The sequence below is a fragment of the Camarhynchus parvulus genome, chromosome 5, assembly GCF_901933205.1.
Source record: "Camarhynchus parvulus chromosome 5, STF_HiC, whole genome shotgun sequence".
NCBI classification, from domain to species: Eukaryota; Metazoa; Chordata; class Aves; order Passeriformes; family Thraupidae; genus Camarhynchus; species Camarhynchus parvulus.
Genome location: NC_044575.1, coordinates 22,707,589 through 22,727,376, shown reverse-complemented (window position 1 = coordinate 22,727,376; position 19,788 = coordinate 22,707,589). Strand labels below are relative to the sequence as shown.

The 19,788-nt window shown below is 36.9% G+C and overlaps 2 protein-coding genes across 21 annotated transcripts in view; one reads left to right on the top strand and one right to left on the bottom strand.

Annotated features, from left to right (window-relative positions):
* Window positions 1-9,143, top strand: part of MADD (MAP kinase activating death domain) — a 68,532-nt gene extending 59,389 nt beyond the window's left edge. For 11 of the 18 annotated variants that reach the window (XM_030949133.1, XM_030949130.1, XM_030949127.1 and 8 more), the window contains 4 exons: window positions 1,006-1,014; window positions 1,272-1,341; window positions 6,188-6,234; window positions 7,666-9,143. In XM_030949133.1, coding sequence (XP_030804993.1) covers window positions 1,006-1,014; window positions 1,272-1,341; window positions 6,188-6,234; window positions 7,666-7,773 — 234 coding nt within the window. In that variant the 3' untranslated portion in view covers window positions 7,774-9,143. The remainder of the gene's footprint in view (window positions 1-1,005; window positions 1,015-1,271; window positions 1,342-6,187; window positions 6,235-7,665) is intronic. The other 7 variants (XM_030949135.1, XM_030949136.1, XM_030949137.1 and 4 more) reach the window with 2 other exon arrangements.
* Window positions 9,144-17,261: 8,118 nt separating this feature from the next.
* Window positions 17,262-19,788, bottom strand: part of MYBPC3 (myosin binding protein C, cardiac) — a 62,074-nt gene continuing 59,547 nt past the window's right edge. For all 3 annotated transcript variants that reach the window (XM_030950071.1, XM_030950069.1, XM_030950070.1), the window contains 2 exons: window positions 19,168-19,210; window positions 17,262-18,644 (listed from right to left, as the gene is read on the bottom strand). In XM_030950071.1, coding sequence (XP_030805931.1) covers window positions 19,200-19,210 — 11 coding nt within the window. In that variant the 3' untranslated portion in view covers window positions 17,262-18,644; window positions 19,168-19,199. The remainder of the gene's footprint in view (window positions 18,645-19,167; window positions 19,211-19,788) is intronic.

Genomic DNA, 19,788 nt, shown 5'->3' with positions numbered 1-19,788 from the left:
TTTCCAAGACAATGAAGTTTCTCCGGTACCATTTAATAAAAAGGTCCTGAGATTATGGTGTCCTAAAGGCGTAGGCACTTGAAGTATCAAACCACACTATTGTAAAACGGTTTTTAAAGGACCGCTGTAAGGTGTTTGATGTAGACACTCCAAATATTACGGCCATGTTACTCTTAGTGTTTCTCTTGCCTTGAAAAGCAAGTCTATTAGAAACTGGGATATGGATTAGAGTCTTTATAGCACTTGCTACAGCTTCTTGTGTCTGTGTACTGACTTTGACCCCTCCAGACATGTGCACATAAGAAGGGTCTATTTTGTATCTTCAAATAGATTGGATGTTAAACAAACTCATTATGCAAAGAGAACTTGTTTATTCATGCAGTCTTGGTCTATGTTCTGGACTGAGAAACCTCGTTGTGTAGTTCAACAGCTTTTGTCTTTTGGGCTTCATGTATGTAAAATATGACTTTAAGGCAGGTTTCTTTTCTAAATGACTTGTTCAACTGGCAGAGCCATATGTGAAGTGAGCAAAAACAGAGAAGGATCCAAACTCTCCCATCCTGCTTCAAGTAGAAAACTGGTACTGTTAAAAGGAGATGGTTCCAAGAGTAATTCTGAAGATTATATGTCATAAACTCTAGTAAAATCTTACATGGCAGAAGTGTCAGGGAGAAGAAAGGTTGGTGTTAGTCATTGGATTCAATTTGACTACTTGGTAGGTTAGGAGGATCAGTATCAGGGTGGGAATTATAGTGCCCCTTACCTGCCCTCTGTGCTGGAGGAGGATGCATGGAGGGGCAGAAACTACCTGGGATGGATCAGAGGCTATAAATAGTGCCAAATTTGGGAGCCAGCTTTATTCTCGTCCCCCTCTTTTGCTGTATTTCAGGTGTGTTGGTATTCTTTTTGCAATAACTCATTTGAGTGCCTGAAGGGGTAGCAATGTTGGATATGTCAGAGTTACTAACTCCTTCGTTTCTCTTCCATGCTTTCTCCTCCTGCAAGGAGCGGAAGGTACTTCATCTTCTGCTGTCTTCGCTTCTTAGCACTTTTAAGTTTTTTGTTGATTTCTAGCATTGTGGCAAGTTTGTCTTCTGAATATTTATTTCACCCTTTATTTATATATTAAACTGTAAATGAACTGGTAGTGTATGCTATCAAACTTCAGGTTGTACCTGTTGTGATGATGTTTTTGTTTAATTTTGATTTTTGGTTTAAAAAAACCTCCAAACCCAACTAATTTTATGTTACTTTTCCTCCTGTTTTTGTAGGTTTTCATAGAGCTGAATCACATTAAAAAGTGCAATACTGTGCGAGGAGTCTTTGTCCTGGAGGAATTTGGTAATTACATTATTTTGATATTAGGTCTGTACTCACATGGCAGTAACTCAAATTTCCAGTCTTCAGATTCAGAGTTGCACTGCAGTTTCAAAGATGGGAGAGAATGTAGAGTGCCTATAAGGAGTTGCCTGGGACATGGGTGACTTAACATAAAAATTTCCACATTAATTTTTATCATATTAAGATTTCTGATCCAGATGCTTTTTATTATTAGACAGAGAAAAGGTCCTGAGTCTTTTGAAACAAACAAAAACCAGAAACCAGATGTGGATGTGTGTGAGAATCGTCTTGGTCTGTTCCTTTTTCATCTGAAATATCACATTTTTAAGGCAGGATTTAAAGTTGATCTTTCTCAACACACCATGCTTTCATTACAAAGAATTACTGTTAACTGCAAAGCTTTCTTTTTGCTCTAATGTAGTTTAATTTTTGTTGAAGGGAGCAGAAGCTGTTTTGTCAAGTTGTACTTCATTTATCCTGTGATTGTTATTTTAGAGAATGAGTGGAAAAGTAAAGGTTAAGAAGAACAGAGAGTTTGTACTGTTTTGGTCAGTTATTGCTGTTGCATATCTGCCTACACCGGAGTCTGGGCAATATTTCAGGTTATTCTTCAGTGTTAGTGTCAGTCACAATACTCTTAATTAGGGTCTGAAAAGTACAAGTGACTTCAGATGCAGCTCTCTGGAGGGGTGGTCCACATACTTCTCCTGAAGCCCAAATTGGTTTATTCTTCCAGCCATCTTTGAGACATTTGTTCAGGTCTTAGGAGTATGTCTGAAACATATAAAAAGGAGCTGAAATTTAATTCCATAGTAGATCAGCATGCATACTTTGGCGATTAAATAGAATCTGCATCAGCAGCTCCCATTACCAAGACTGTCATTGTTCTTTGGTACTGTGAACAGAATGTTCTGGCTGAGGGCTTCTCTCTTGAATTATAGAACTATTAACATGAGATGTCCAAAATTAATGTCTTTGTACATGAGAATTTATTGTCTCCTTTGGGTGACACGAAGTTCTAAGTGATAAAACCCTTCTGGCTGTTGCAGTTTGCTTGTTGTTTACCGTAAATCTCCCAGGTGTTTCAAATTTGAATTGATGAACCATTTTTTTCCAATTTTTGAAAATGTTGTTCATGATTCATATGATCAGATCTGTATATTTAAACCCTGAACATTTTCTAATAGCTTAGATGTTTATAAATTCTGTTCAATTTCTGTTCCTTTGATAGATGTTTTCACGCTGATGGGCACACTTCATTTTATTACTCCAGAAATTTCTGGAGTCAGTAAAAGATTATTGATTGGTTTTATGAAGATGAGAATTCAGAAGCCATAAAATTAGCTTAAAGAATGGCTTCGGCTTCTGAAATCTTTACTTAAAAGAAATTACTTTGATCAGAAATTATTTTGGATAATTTTTTGAGGTTTTATGCAAAGAACTTCTTTTAATAGATTGTTTATATTCCACAAGAAGAAAGACAGTGTTTGACTTGGTTATTTCTAGTTAATTTGTATTGGTGACTCTGTAACAGAGCATTTAGCCCCTAAATAATATCTGTAAGAAATGTAAGAAAAAGGACTTTTATTTTTTTACAAAAGATTTTGTAAACAAGGGCCTATTGCAAAAGCTAGAATTGTCATATGGAACTTAAAAAAAATTAAGAAGTAACTAAAAATAAACTGGGAGTTGAAATCTACAAGCAAAAACTGAGAAATTAAACCACTTGAGGTCCTCTCTCACAAAATAGAGGTCACAGAGAGGAACCAATTTAGATGTGCCAAATGAGATTGACAATTTGCCTATCCAGCTAATACAGAGGAAAAAAAAAGGAGGAGGATGTTGCAAGGGAGGTAACTTTTCTTCTTATGCTGAGATTAGAGTCCACCTCAGAGCTGTTTTTTGAATTGTTGTAAAGGTGAGAGAATATGACCGTCTGTCCTATTCAAGATAAATGAACATGTGTGGTAGTAGCAGACTAAAAGCATTCATCAAAAACTTGCTTCAGAAGAATGAAGTTATTTAGTGTTAAACGTTGTAAACCTTGCCATCAGATTTATTATAGTAGGAGCATATTGAAGTAGTAGATGCTCTTAGAAAGGTAGATTCTGGTAAGTGTGCATATTCCAGTCTGATGGGAAGTACTTAAATGCAAGATTTTGATTTTACCCAGCATGAGTGCTCCAAATTAGTGGTAGCACAGGAGGATATTAAAGGTCTGTTTGTGTTAATGCTGGGTTTAAATGGCAGCATCACAGCTGGGTTTGTGGTTTCAGAGCAGGATGCAAGCAGAAGTTCAGGAATTGTGTCCCACAAATGAAAGTGTAAACTTAAGTAAGTGAGGAAATATAAGGTTCTTCCCTCTGGAATTTGAGTTACTGCTGTGTACTTGTGCTTTACTTTCTTGTGGCCCCTTCACCGCCGCTGCTATGAAAACCTTCATTCTCCAGCAGGTAAAGTGATTTCCCCTAAACTCATTTTGTGGTAGCACCATATTTTCATTTACAGGATCAAAGGCTGCAGGATGGTGCCTAATTTACTCCCTTTATCCACTCAGTTCAAGAGCATCAGGAATAACTTCTAATGTTAGAAGAAAATGCTAATCTCTCAGTTTGAGGCTTGAATCTTTGAAAGCTTGGGTCTTTTCTTTGGGGTTTTTTCTTGTTGTGGTAGGGGGATCTTTTTTTTTGTGGGAGGGCAGTTTCTCTTTTCCTTTCTTCCTTTTTTCTTTGTATTCTGCAGTAGTAGTGCTTTGACTTCTGTGTTTGTAAATGCAGACCCACTCTTCTTAATCTTCCTAACTCAGTCCTCTCAGGAGAATTTTCTGCATTGGAAGGACTGTGAAGGAGTATTTTAAATAAAGACAAGGCAATTTACTGTGGAGAGACAGTACCTTGCCTAGCTGCTCTCCTCTTCCTTCTCTTCCTATTCTCAATTATGATACAGGACTTTACAGCTTCCCTTCTCTCCTTCCCTCGTGGCACAAGGTCCTTACAGCTTTCCCTTCCTGCTTTTTGAAGAGTATATGAACAGTTCTATGTTATCCAGTGGGCAGTGAGACTTACACAGCTGTAAAAGTCCTACCCTATTTGGCTGTGCACCAGCCTCACTCCCACCTTTATCCCCTGGTGACATGGAGTTAATTTGGAACATCTGGTGCCAACGGGTAAGGTAGCTTGGATGTGCACCTCCTTATCTCCCCAGCTTTAATCTCTGGTATCATTGAGGCAGTGCAGCCTGGGTGTGCACTTCTCTTGTTTCTCAGCCCTTCACGCAACTGCCAACTCCAAGGAGAGTGAGAATTGAAAAATAAAACAAAAATATTACTTTTTACCATCATTTTCTGTACTTTTCAATAGATTATTTTCAAGAATGACAGTACCATGACATATGAGAATTAGTAGGTACTGGTTATATTTTGAGAACTTTCTCAAACCCAGTCTGCACTGCCTACTCTTGGCCCCTTAGAGTGTGATCCGTCTCCCTCTCCAGCGTTTAGCTGTGTCATACCATAGTTGAAGAGATGACATCTGCATGGATAGGTTTTGTTGTGGACTTTTCCTGGCTCTTCATACTGAACTCATCTGCCTCTGTTTCTTTTCTTGTCACTAGTACTATGTGTAATAAAACATTTATCCTTCCTCTATGAACCTGGAATGATTTGGTTTTGCATAATTTCTGTACTGCTTCTTCTAAATTCTTTTGTTGTGACACAGAAATTTCATGGCAAATTCCAGCTGTTCTGGAAGGGAAGTACTCAGAGCTGGCCTTGGTATTCCCCTGATATGGACATTTTAAATTTGCCAGTTGAATGTTCTAGTGTGGTCTTTGTTCTCTTCTGGTGATTTCCCATGGTATCTGTTCACAACATTTGCAGACCGAGTGCGGGCCAAAGGCACAGTTCAGATGCACTGCACACAAACGGGCTGGTTACAGTTTGCTTTTTTGTGCATTCTACAATGAGAAAAAAAGAGACAAATTTCCTTTACCTATATTATGCCAGTTTTCTTTCTATCAGTTTGAGGCAGTGCAATGGAACAAGGGCAGATTTTCTGGAGAATAGATTTTTTTATCAATGCCCTAATCTTCTTTTTATAAAAAGATTTCTGTAAACCAACCAGCTTGGTATTTTAGGAATACATGTCACTGAACTCAGCATTTTATTTTAAGGCAACTCATTCAAAAACTATGAATGTTTTCAGGGAGTATGTCAAGTAAATACCATCACACACATCCTATACAGGAGAAAGAATATCTTGAGAAACTTAAAATAGAGCTGGAAAACAGTCTTCAAGTTAAGAAAAAAATTCTCCCTCAGCTAATTTTTTTCCCTCTGGATTTCGCTAGCTTACTATACAGTATACAGTGTTCAACAGTTCTTTTGAAATCTCGTGCTCAGCAAAGATCTCACGGGTAGAATCTCTGGGACTCGTATAGTGACAAATTCCTATGGAAATTTTGGGTTATGTTTTATTGTAGTAGGCATTACACATAGTTTGTTATTAAGCATATTTTTTCATTATTTTTACTGTCTAGCAGGAATAAGTAATATGAGAAAAGCCAGAGTCTCTTAAGAACCATCAAATATCTGCTGTGCCAAACAGAGGCAGTGAAAATTTTTGCCAGCTTGAGTAATTTATTATGACATTACCAGTGTCTTACAAGGATATATGTAATGTAAATGAAAAGAAGTATGTAGAAGTGAGGGATAGTGAAGTGCCCTGTACCTGCACCTGCTGTCTGTCTGCCTCCCTTCCCTTTCCCATGGGAACATTGTACTATTTCTTCCCCATTTGCCTCTCGTTTTTTGAACTTTTTGTTTTGTCTCTTGCCCGTCCGGTTTTAGTTCCTGAAACTAAAGAAGTGGTGAGCCACAAGTACAAGACGCCAATGGTGAGTCTACTGTGATGCCTCTGGTGGTTTTCTAGAGGATGTATCTTTACATTTTCATGTGGAGAAAAGAATTACATTGAGACTGCAGGATTTACAGTGAAACACTTTCTGATGTTTTCAGTAGGGGGAGACAGCAAAACTCAGTGATTGTTGGATCTATGAAATTAGAGGAACTCACCAGTGCAGAAAGCACTGTTTCCTTTTTTAAGACAGATAAAGATGAAAGGTTCCCAATTTGGCATTGAACTTCAGCACAATAGGAACTGGTGGAACTGTTGAATTTTAAGATAGTGCAGAACACAACCCTTACTCCATAGAAGTGATGGAAAGGCAGGCTACTTCCTAAGAATAAAATGATTGTTAACAGTTTACAAAAAATTCCCATCTCCTTGTGCGCAATGACTTGTGAGAGAACAGTAAAAGTATTGATTCCTACTGTATAGATGAGTTCATGTTCTGGAATAATATTCAGTTTTTAAAACAATTTTTGTGAACACCAGCAGTTGATAATAATACTTAGCACTTTTATATGTGATCAGACTTATATGCATTCATGAGGAAGAAATAGGAACCAATGATTATCATCAGAAGGGAAATTTCAGTTTATGTCTGATGTGCAGTGTGCACATTTGGTGATTTCATGGAAACTCAGTCATGGAAACTTCAAGAGGAGAGAGAGCAAAATTGTTTGAAGAAGCTGGAAAGGTTTTAGAACAAAATGCTTAGAATATATGTAGTTTAAGAAGCAAATAGCTGTATCTGTTAGTAAGAAAAGCCAGTTTAATGAAAAAAATATTTTATGGAAGTGTTTTAGCTGATACTGTAATACAACAATGCTTATTACCTTTACAAAGATTTTAAGTGTCAGTTTAAAGGACAAGAATTTTTAAGATCATCAGAACAGCTGGCATTAGAACTAGTATATAAATTAAGTCTAAGTCTTACCTTCACCGAATTGTGCTGCCAGTCATATGGTAAAAGAGGATTTTTGGTTAAAGAATAGCACAGTTAATCAGTTAAATAATTGTGAAACTGAGTAGTGCTATGTGAAACCCTCTCTTTAGTTAGCTTTTTCAACCCCTCCCAGAAAATACCTTGTAATTTCATGCAAAAGACCAAAAGCAAATATGCAGAATGGTTTTTCCAAAGCCGGTTGGCCAACGTTCTAGTTTAGCATGCTGTTCTTAAAAATTACTAAATCATACTGTTAAGCAGCTACTATTTTTATCCCAAAGGAATTTTTTATTTTGTTATATGGCTCTTCTTCTCTCTCTGTCTCAGTTAGAAGGTGGTAGGGGACACATTTCCCTGGTTTTTTCTGTAGCCAGAGTACTTGTCCCATGAAGGAAGACATACAGGAAAATACAAATGGACAATGGATTTTGTAAAACACTTAATCTGAATTTCAGTATCTCTTCTAAATTCTTGTAGGCTCATGAGATCTGCTACTCCGTGCTGTGTCTCTTCTCTTATGTGGCTGCAATTCGTGGAAAAGAGGCAGAAAACAAAAGCAAACCACCTCGACCGGTTTCCAGTTGATCAGGATACTTGGAAATATCTACCCTTTGGCACACTGATATGCAGTACTCCCAGTTTTATTGCAGTTACTGGAGTTCACCTTCTGTCTTTCCTGAGAACTTGATTATTTATGTATGACCCTGCAAGTCTTTCCCCATAGAAAAGCCTAAGCCTTCCCTGTTCAGTCTCCTTCTGAATTCATCCTTAATGGAGTTTTTAAATGAGCTTTTAATCAGACAGTTTTGAGCACCTGCATCCAGCTGTGAGTGACTTACTCTGGACATTCCTTTGAAATTCGTTTTTTGTTAAGATGAGTAACAGCTTGAGTTTGGTTGTTTTTTGTTCTAGTGGTACTTGTTACAATTTGATCACTTTTCAACTGCAGGCTTCTGCTTTCAGATTCTCCGGTATGTGCACAGTGGAAGCAGCCTGGTCCTGTATGTTGTTTCAATGTTGTGTTTTTGTTGTTTTCCTTCTGTGTTGTTCATTTTAAATTACCAACATGGTGTTCCTGTCACATAGTTCTACAGTCCCTTTTGGTAGAGGTGAACAATTTAGCTGTCAGAGTCTTAAAATATCATGTGACAGTTGAAGTTTGGTTATTTAATTGGTCCATCTGTGGAGATGGCTCTTCTCAAGTGGAGAGAGAAACTTTGAAAGGTGGTATAGCGTAAAAAACCTCAACACTTCATGGGTTCTGTGGATTTTCAAATGGGATTTTAGGTAACATTTGTAGCTACCCCAACAGTAGAGTTCACAGATGCAAACAAGCACTCCCTAAAGCAGTTAATCACAGGGATTAGAAAATGAATAAGGCAGTGTAAAACTTGGAAACATTATTGGCAGAAGCATAGTACAGAAATCTGCAGAACATGTTCAGAAGCTCAGAGAATTTTGCTGTCTCCAAATTTTTAAACTATTGCTTTTGTTTTTGTTTTCAATCTGTACCTGTATATGAAGGGATCTTGAAAATATTGTGTTTATGTATAATGAAACTCATGTAGTTAAAACTATCCATCACATTCCTTATTTTAAATAGGCTGGATATGAATGGTTTTTTTGCATCCTGTTTTTGTCTTTGAACTGTACTGCACTTGTCTGGAAAGCTCTTAGGATGCTAGAAGGTGAGACTGTCTAGAGAAAATAATGTTACATGTAAAACACCAGGAAAAATTGCTCTGGCACAAACTGATGTATTGTATGTTTTGACATAGAATCCTGATTAAATGCACCCAGAAATAACCCTGTTTTGGCTTGGTCAGGGTATCTGCCATTTAAAATGAAATATACTAGTATGGGTGAGGATGATGTAAATATTACAGTATCACATCTATTTATAGAAACTGTACAGCTCTCTGAATGTGAAAATAAAAATGTCATTCAACCAGCAACTAGTTTTCATCCTCCTGTGCTTTACTATCATTTGTTATTCTGAAACAAATGTAATTATATACAAAATACATCACACACATAGATGAAATACTGGAAAAGAGAAGACTCTAAGTGGGCAATCTAAATTTCTTTCCACATAAGCAGCTTTAAATAATGTGGGTTTTTTTCCTTCTTCTAAAACAACATCTGTGTCATTTGTCTTTAAAACAAAAGTGTTTGAAAAACATGAATAGGAAAAATGGACACATCTGAAATATGGAAATTTCTTTTGCCAGCTTGCAAGTGGAAGTGGTACATAAATGATCTTTCATCCTTTCCTAATACAAAAGCAAAGCTGAAATTGGCAAATAATGAAATTAACCTGGTTTGAATTTATTTTCTTTCTTTTGTCTTCTGAGACCGTAAATCTTCTTATAGCAATATCTGAAATTTTAGCATTTGTAGTTCTCTGCATACTACTGTATTTCAAGTACAGTTAAGACTGAAAGCACTTTGGTGTACAATAGAGGTTTCATTTGTGCAGTGCTGGGTTCCACTGAGGTAGACCATTTCAATTTTTAGGTTGTAATTATGTTAGTAGGCCTATTAACATAATCAACTTAAAATTGTAGGGGAAAGATTATTAAATGCACAACATCATTTACTATATACAGCTCCTTTTTAAATTACATAAGCTGCTGTTTGCTTTAGGCTGATGAGAAACATCAGTGCAGAATAAGACTTTTAAAGGACCTGATAATAAAAATGGCCCTCTGTCCCTTTTGACAGAATTTGTTTTGACAAACAAGTGTGGCTAAATATAGAACTTGCTGCTCCATGGCTGGGATGAATCAGTAAAAAGCTCAGCATCTGCTCTGACACTGGGCTTCTGCTCTTTAGGTGAGACTTGGCTTCAAAACTGAGGACATTTTTGAAATACATGAAATGTTTTGCATACTTGATGTTTAGGGTGTAGCACATTCATCTGAGCCAAAGACGTGCTGTGCAGAATTTCCACCACCAAATGCCCAGTGCTGCTCTCTGGATACCAAATGCAAATGCAAGCTGGATTTTAAATTGTCACAAAAGTGTAGATCTTTTGGAATCTTCCATCCTTTCCACTCCATCACTCTGAAGCACTTAGAGATAGATGAACTTTGTTTTGGAGGAAAAAAGTTATTACAGTGATTTGCAAGTGTTTTGGTTATGTCCCACTCATTTTGATATTTAGGTAACAATACCTTGATAGCAGGTAAGAACTTATAGGCCTCTAAACCTTCCAGAACCAAATGAAAGTCTAACAGAGTAATTAGGCTAACAGACTAACTATAAATCATTCTAGAAATTTCCTAACACAAAAAGAATAATTTGTACGTTTTTACCACTAGGAGGAGCCTGTGTCTTAGTTTTTAAGAATTTCAAAATTGCAACCTTTTTTATTTTAACGCTCGTGTTATTTCCAAGGCTCCTACACAAATGTTACAAAGAACATAAACTTGCCTTTAAAACTTCCTTATGGCTGAACAGGTTTCTTTTTGCTGCTACAATTTCTTTTTTGTGGAGGTTTTCAAAGTGATGGTTATAAAGTGTTCTCTGCAAATGCTGGAATTTGTGAGTAGTCTTCCTGGCAATTTTCAAAGTGGAACCTAAGTTACTAATTTATCTGTATTCTGGTTATCAGATCTTCATTGTGATGTTCCAAAAATGCTTTTATTTGTGAATGCAGTGTCCACTTCTAATATGAGTGGGTTCACATTTTAAAGGTTAAAAGTTTAAACATCAGTGAGTGTCACGATGCTGGTACTTATTAAGTGATATTTGTTAAGGATATGTCTGGGAAAAGCATTTTGAAGGTCTTTTGAGGGAAAGAACTCATTACTTTAAGAAACCTGTTGTAAAAATCTCCTGTACCCAGATTCCTAACTACAGATAATCCCTACCATCCTACTTTAACACTTTCAGGATAGCAGAGCAAGATGAAATGGTCATCTGGATATTAAAAACCTTAATTGCTAGTAAATATAAATCATTAAGAATTGCAATTCCAACTAAAGTTCTAGCTTAGTAATCAAAGTGGATGGGAAAATTGGCTGTGATTGTAAGCCTTATGAAGCTTTACATTGCAAAAATATTGAAAATATTTCTAGAATGATGCTGCTTTTGGCTCACAGAGTGTGTTTCTAATAAGGACACATTTGCCTGCAATGGTAACAAATCAGCTCTTGCCCCAGTGTCAGGCAGAGGCTCTTGTTATCACTGAATTCAGAACTAGGCAGGAAATAGAAGCTAAGCTTCTCACAAAGAGCAATATCCCAGTTCTCCTTGACTGCCAAAGGGATGAAAGTCAGATTATGTTGCCTCTGAGGCAAGCTCTTCCTTCTGGGAAAAAAATGATTTCTGCTTAACTCTGACTCCAGTGGTACTTACAAACTCAAAGTCTCTGCTCCTAGACAAGCCAGGTGTTGAAGCAAAACATCTCAGAGCTCCAGAAGAAGTGGAAATGGGGACCAATAAGCAGTAGCTTTGTGCAAAAGACCTTGTCATACAAAAGGCAATGCCAGATGGTTTTTTGCTGTTCCAGAAGTCACAATTCAGCCAGAGGCATCTGCTTGTCACAAGGGCAGGACACTCCCAGGCAGCAGAGTGGTGACTGTCTGTGCTGGTGGTAAAGGCTTCACACAGAGCCCTACCCTGTGATACCCTTGGAAGGTGTTAAGTGTGAACAACAGCTTTGAGATTCTACAGCCATTCCCAGTGTGGCTGTTTCACTAAAATAGTGGAAATGTGATGAAGCTTTAATAGTAGGTGTGTGATCCCTCTTTCCAGCACTGTGTCTGAAGGTTTAAAAGCTTGATGTTGATGACAAGGGAGGTTTGAGTGCAATTGAGTACATGGCAGGCTTAATACCTCTTTCAGGCAGGTACTGTACTCAGATATGGTAAAAATGGTCTTGTTTATACCAAGGTTAGTAAAATCATAAGTTAACTTTCTGTTTACAGGTGTACAGTGTTTTGAAACTTCTGCAGCATAGTAGTTCTAGCACTGATTGATTTTGTTTTAAAGCATCAGTCCAACAAAGAAGCATATACATGTCAGCCAAGGGCAAACAGTCCTGCTTCTATTTGCACCAGTTACTATAGTGATTGAGGAACCTACATAGAAATAGAAATCCCCATCTCCCAGAATAGCTCTATATAAAAAGGAACAAATGGTGTCAGGAAAAACGCCAGTACAACTGTAAATAGTTGCTTCCTTCAAGTATGTGAAAACTCTGGTTCTGTATTCTCATTCTTTGCTCTCATTTTTGCCTTTTCAGTTTCTCATCCTAAGTCCAGTGAGTACAAGTCTATCCATAGTGCTCTGGGTATCAAAGAACTCTCCTTCTTCTTTTTACACATCGCCCTGCTTGCATTCCTTGCTGTTTCCTCACACATCCTTGGCCTACACTCTCTTCAGCCAGTCAGGCTCAACTCTGCACCTCAATTTCCCATCAGATCATCTGCATCTGTTTACCTTTGTAGTTTTTCTATACATTCTTCTTGCCTCTGCGGCCATCATCACCTCCCAGCCTCTTTGCCCAGGCACTTCAGCCTTATGCTCTTCCCAGTCACCTGCTCGACCAGTCCTTGCCCCTTTCCAGTATCCTGTCTCTCATCCCTCTCTCCTGTCCTTGCCAAGTGCTCTGTCATCTTCTTTCATTCTCAGCCTTATTCCATGCTTGCTCCTCTTGCATTTAAATCAAGTTATTTTTGGTGGAGTGCTGAAGAGTGCTGTAGAGGGAAAAGAAAGGTTTCCAGTCTTAGTGCTGCTGTTCTGTGATAGCTCCCAGCAGCAGCTCTTCCCTACACTGCTTGTTAGAAATGGCTCAACCATTTAATCTGATATTAAAAATAAATAAATTGGTGTAGTCCAGATTTGTAGCCTAAAAAAATTTCATAAAATGTTAATTTTTTCAGTACTGTAGGAAACAAAAATCATAAAAGCGAATACTATGCTTTGTAAATACACAGTCCAGTTATCCCCCCTTATACCAGTGAGGAAGAACAAGTCCCATTTTCAGGTAGAAATTTTTGAGGACTTTCCTATGATCAAAATGTACTGTACTTGGGGTTTTCTTTTCAGGCATCACATACAATGAGCTCACCTACAAAGAAGAAGAGAAGCTTGGATTTTTTGGCCATTTTTTCCCTGGGTACATGAAACTGTAAGTAGATAACAAAAGTGTATTTGAGAGTTATATTGATACTTAGTCTTTTTGTGATCATAATTTCCTGGAATATATCTGGATTTCTGGAACAATTGTTAGCATTATGACAGGTACCAAGGAAATGCAACCTTATTGAAGGTTAAAGTGTATCCATCCACACTTTGGGTTCATGTATTGGGGTCCCACAATTTATACTTCCCAGCAAAACAGTGGAAACTATGTATATTTCTTATGTTTGCTAAATACATTGTATAGAACACAAAATCACATTCAACTATTATCCATGGATAAGAAGAAAAAGGGAGCACACTTAACACTTATTTTTGTTTTACGTTTGCTTATCCACTGATGTTTTATATATTTTAAATGAGTCACTTTTTTAGATTATTTGTCTTTGTTACAGTTGTGCTAATACACAATTATTGACAGAAATGTGTTCATAACTATGACACTTATCTGTGCTTTCAGGGCTGGTTATTGTCAATGTTTCTGTCTGGCACAGAAAGCAGATGCTTGACTATTTTTTCCATATCTGGACCTAATAAGTGAGGCTGTTCTTATCTGTTTCTTTTAAACTTTCACCAGTTCATGCTGTTTAGGATGTGTTGCTTATGCAGACTGCTGTGGGGACCCTGGCCAATGACAAGTAAAGATTATCTCTGTGACAGCTTTTGTTTCCCTAAAATAGAGTTCTCTTCTTGGTAAGCACTTGAAAGGTATCAGTGGGGCAATTTTTAATCTCAGCAGACTGTTCTTATAAAATTCATTTGTAAGGAGACAGGAACAGCTTGTAGTTCTAAACCTACTCTGAGATGACATGTTAGTGACAAACTTCTCTCTTAAATACATACAAGGATTTTGTTTCAAAGGAATTCTGTGATCAGAGCAACATAAATGATTTTTCTGACTTCCAGAGAAGTCTTTTCTCCTGCTACTGTCCTTCAAATGGCCATTATATGATTCCATTAAGGAAAATTTCTACCAAATAATATTTTCTTATGTTTTGATTCATTCTACTCAATTATAGATCTCTTTTGAAATAGCTAGAACAATAATCCTTTCTCATAGAGAATGAAACCTGCAGGTGAGATGTACTGAGGCTATCTTTAAATGTTTGACATGTCCTGCACTGAAAAATTTGTTAAAATAATGTATAGGAATCTCTTGATCTCTCACTGTAATTTTCAATAAGTAGAGCTGAATTTTTATATATAATTTGATATAGTAAGCCTAGAAAAATCTGAAAGAGTTGGTAAAGGTAACTTCCATCTTACAGAGAGGAAGAGGAAGATAATCTCAAGACAGGTGAGGTACTTTTCATAAACATTTTGTTGGGACAATTTGAACTCAATCAATTTAATTTGCATTTTACCCCACTATATCACGTAAGTATTGTAGCTTAGGCAGCAAAGCTGCTTAAGAAGAATAGAACATTTTGGGTTGAAAGGGACCTTTGAAGGTCATCTAGATCACCTAGGTCATGGAAACATTGGTGACAACATACACTGATGGAAACATGGCTTCATATTACACAGGTTACCTTTCCTTGGACACACAAGTATTTACCTGCATTGTGGATGGTATAAAAATATATTAGAAGTTGGCACCCTTTCTGCAAGAATGGCTTTAGTACTAGAGTATATACTTGGATCTTGGGAATGAAATACTCCTGAGATTTTTATTAACCAGTGTGAAAACTAAGGCTCAGGAAAGAAACAACAGTCACTTTTATTCTGTAGGTGTCACCACAGATAAGCCTGCTAGTTTTAGAGCAGTACTTATGGATCTATGATAGCAGAATACAGAACAGGCTGCAACCTGAGAAGCTCTGCCAAACAGTCACTGTCATGACTGCTGTGTGGACATAACTGTAATTTCCTTCTTTAGCTTCAACTGATCCACTTGTTATTTGTTAATAGGAAAAAAGAATTATGTCCATGGGGGACCATCCGTTAACTCCCACACAGCCTTTGACAGCTTCTGTATAAGCCTGCTGAAGAGGAAAAGGAGGGAACCCAGCAGCTTTACCTTAATCTGCTATGCTCACACCACAATTTGAAGAGATTTTCTTCACGCCTTGCAGCCCTGAGCAATAATCTCTCAGAGCAAGAGCTGACAAGTGGGTGGGGGAGCTCCTGGCACTGAAGGGGAGAGCTGGTGCTGCAGCATGAGAGAGCTCTTTGGCCCTTTTCTTTGTTATTTTAGAAGTAATGGTCAATCATTAACTCATTTTGCTATTATTATTTGCTCACAGAATAATGGTCAGGATTTGAGGACTAAGGCAATCTCAAGGAAACAAGGTACTCAGATAAGGTTTGTTTTCATTTGACAGTTCAATTCCAGCTGGTGGCTTTTATGAAGCTTCCCATTGCCAGTAGTAAGTAAATATTGTTAGAGTATTTACACAACAGTGCTGAAAACACAAATGAAACAAGAGAATTGATACTGTGGTGTGAAATATGTGTTGTCTCAGGCTAAAGTGTCCGCAGAGGGTTTGTTTGGCAGGTAATGCCACCCTGAGAGAACTGGGCTGGTAGGAGTACTGGAAGTGCTTTTTCTTTGTCATAATATTTTAGAGTTGATGTTTCTTACCTGAAGTGCAGCACTGGGCTTTAGTAATGCTCTGCAACACCCCTGTGCTTCACATGAGTCTTACATATGTTAATTCAAAGCATCCAAGTATCTTCATCAGGTGTGTAGTTCATAGTCTGAAGGAAAGGCATGTACACTGAACAGGCAGCCAGCAGCCTCAATTCATGGGATTTAAATGGAAATTGTGGAAGCATCAAAACTTACAGTCAGTTTCACGTCCAACTGGATAGAAATAATCAGCCTGAAGAGGTTATGTTTGTCTAAGTTACATGTATTTTTCACATGGAAGGGTCTTTTTACTGGAGCAATAACAGATTTTTCTTGTCTTGATGGAGAAAACTACTGGAAGAATTCAGTAGGACTGCTGTTTTTGTAAGTAACTGCTGTCAGCTCTGAAGGGCACTTAATGTGCCAAAAGAGACTGCTGCTAGGTAGGAATTTTTAAACTTTATGACCCATTTTAATTTTTTCTTTTACTGTTGAACAAACTTTACACACTTCTAACAGTACTAAACAACTACAAGATAAGAATATTTGCCATGACATTTAGAGATAAGGCTGATTTGACATCAGAGGAGATGTCACCCAGGAAATGATAGTGTAGACTCTTTTCATCAAGTGGTCTTTCAGGTGTGATGGGGGGGAAAATTGGGAGATACTTTGTTGTTCTTAACCAAGTAGGTTGGGAGAAGCTTCTCAGTGTATATGGTTTTAATCAGATTGGGATGAAGATTATTTACTTAATAATTTGTTTATTACCAGCATGGAATTAATGGGCAATTAGTGACTCTACTTTTAGGATCTATGTCAGCCACTGAACAGGTAAATTACTATAGTATATGTTGTCAAAACATCAATAAACACCTACCATTTTCTGAAGACCTTTCTTGAAATAATTACAGGAAGTTGAGACTTTGCAGGTGCAACTTCCCCCTTTTCCTCTTTTCAGGAAAGTGAGTGTTTGGAACTCAGAATTCTTCTTTTTATGACGACTTAAACCTAGCTAGAGTTAGTGCTTCTCTTTTGTAATGCTTTGGATTTGCATTTGACTCATTGTCATTGGAAATTTTGGAAATCAAAACTAATTTTTGTTTTTCAAGTGCAGCATTCTTAGAAAGCCCTGTGGAATTAGGCTCCAACTTTTGCAATTCAGTCGCTGCTTTGCAATATGCATTGTCACACAGATGCTGGGATGGTCCTCTTGGTCCACTGCCTACTGGTCACAGGTTCTTTAGAATATGGATCATCTCTGTCTTTTATTTGTGGTATGTTCCTTTAAAAAAAATAATAGCATTGCTCAGAAAATGTAAGCACAAAACAATGTAAACCTGGCTGCATATTTTCCTTTTAAAATGTTATTTATTTGTTGAATAACAACAATGTACAACAGACAAGTATTAACCTGGAATAAGTTTGCTTTGGTTTTACAGGGTATCCTTTTTTGTTCTGATATCATAATGAAATAATTAAAATACACGTCTCATGACCATCAGTGCTTTTATTATGAAGATGCATTTGCTTGGTTAATACAACTAACACACTGTGTGAGATATGCTTTGCCATCCCAAGTGGCATGTTGGAGGCAGAGGAGGAGTGTTACTTCATTTCCTTTGTGTAGCTTCCAAAAGGCAATGCTGCCTGGATTAATATCATCTTCCTACCATCTCCTGTGATCATTAGAACGTACTTCCCAGCCAGAAACTATCAACTACCACAGGAAAAAACCTACCTCAGATACTCTTCAAATTTGAAGGTGAGAAGCTAGAAATGCCATTGTGTCATTTGCTTAGACAAAATCATCTGCAAAAATGCTTACATATCACTCATAGCCTTTCACAAACCTTCAGGAAGAGTTATGACAGCAAGTTTATTACATTCATTCCAAGATTCTCTTTAAAGTTTTTTATTTACATGCAAATAGTCTCCCTTGCTAGAATTTTCACTGTTTCATCTGACATGCAAAATTATCCTTGTAGATTCGTGTGATGTCTCTGACTGGTAGAAAAAAACATCTAATAACTGGAATTCTATGCTGGTGTCTTTTTAAAAGCTAGAAAACAAGTAGTGAGTAATTATCAAATGAATTATTTTCTATAAAAAGCAGAACAGTAGCTATAGCCAGTGGTTCCCCAATGGTGTGGTTTGGACAAAGTTCTGCTCGAGAGCACAGCAGTGGATATTTCAAGCGCTCACGACAGTAAAAACAGCAGGAATGAAAGTTACATTCTGTTGCACGGAGACAAATATATTTGTATATTTGTATAATTATATACTGTAAATAGTATGTTACTACTTCATTATTCTGACCTACTTGTTTCTTATGAAGAATGTCAGAGTTCTGCAAAGAGAAAATGGAGTGAACTGTAGAATGGGGGGATTTATGCTTGTTTCAGACATTAGGAAAGGACTAGGGTTTTTTCAGTTTTACATGATTTTACTATTTTTTAAAAAACATATTTTGTGTATGTAATGGTGGAAAAGTTTTATCTTCATTTCTTTCAATTTCTTCATGTGGAGACAAGGGCAATCTAACTACGACCGATATATGAAAAGAGGAAATATTGTCTGAAAACACACTGAGTAAGCAGCACATTACAAGACACTGCTGCCTCCTTGTACATGTATATTAAGTGATTGCTAAGATGACCAGGACTCCTAAATGAGCAGTATTTGTGTTTCATTAATCTCTTCACTTTTCTTCTTTTCAAGTTCCACTCTAATGCTGAGACAGAAAATGGAGAGAAGGATTTATTGTCAAATACATTACCTGACTGCTGTTATACTACTTCATTCTTTTTAAGTCTAAAATGTACATTACACATCTAGATGCATTTAAATGTTAACTATACTTTCTTTGTTGAAGCAAGGTTATTGATATTAGTTAGCCCTACTTTAATAAATAACAGTCTCTTAGAGAGAGTGCTTGTGGTGAATTAAGAAAAAATGACAACCAAATATTCTGTTATTCTTACAGATTTTTACATTGGCACAGTGTATTAAGGTGGAGACCCATAAAATACTGACTACTGAAAAACAAACAGAAATAAAAACAAATGCACATATAAACATTATTGTTTATATTATACATATAAACAATGATGTTTATATGTGCATCTGTTTATAATAACATAAACATTATAAACATTCTCAAAAGTCTCTACCATGAATACTTAATGATTGTTTATTCACACATTTGACCAAATAACCATTGCTCCTTTTTCCAGTTGAATTATTTTTATTCTTACCTTGACTTGCAGATCAACTGAGATTCAGAGTTTTACTGAGGAGCTGGAGAATGAAAAAAAGTTTAAGATATTATCAGACATTAAAGAATGGTAATTTTAAATTGAGGCTTGGTACTGAAAGTGAAATATGGACACTCTCTAGTAGTTGCTTTTATCTGATGATTCTAAGAAGATTTAATGTTCCCAAAGCCAGCTTCAGATGATGATAAAATTAATCCATGAGCCCTGAGGGTATTGGCACCCAGCACTGCAAGGTGTACTGTGTGCACATTCCTGATTTAGCACTGAGTCAAATATTCAACTTGGTGCTGTCTAGAAATACCTTCAGGCTTGCTGTGCTGAAAATGGATTTCCATCAATTACTATTATGTAGGTCACTTTTGCAGCTTTTTCTGGGTTTGAGCACTTAAAGTAATGCTACATACATTTGTATTGATAAATAGATACTTTGCTGGCAGCTTTACAAAAAATATTGAATATTTCATATTTTTTTATTCTGTTATAAACATGTGACTTTTGTTCCTGGTCCTTTTGACAAACAAAATAATTTGTTACAGTTCCAAGAATGTTTGTGATGTAGCGTGCACTACCTTATACATATGTCTAATAGTCAATGATGTG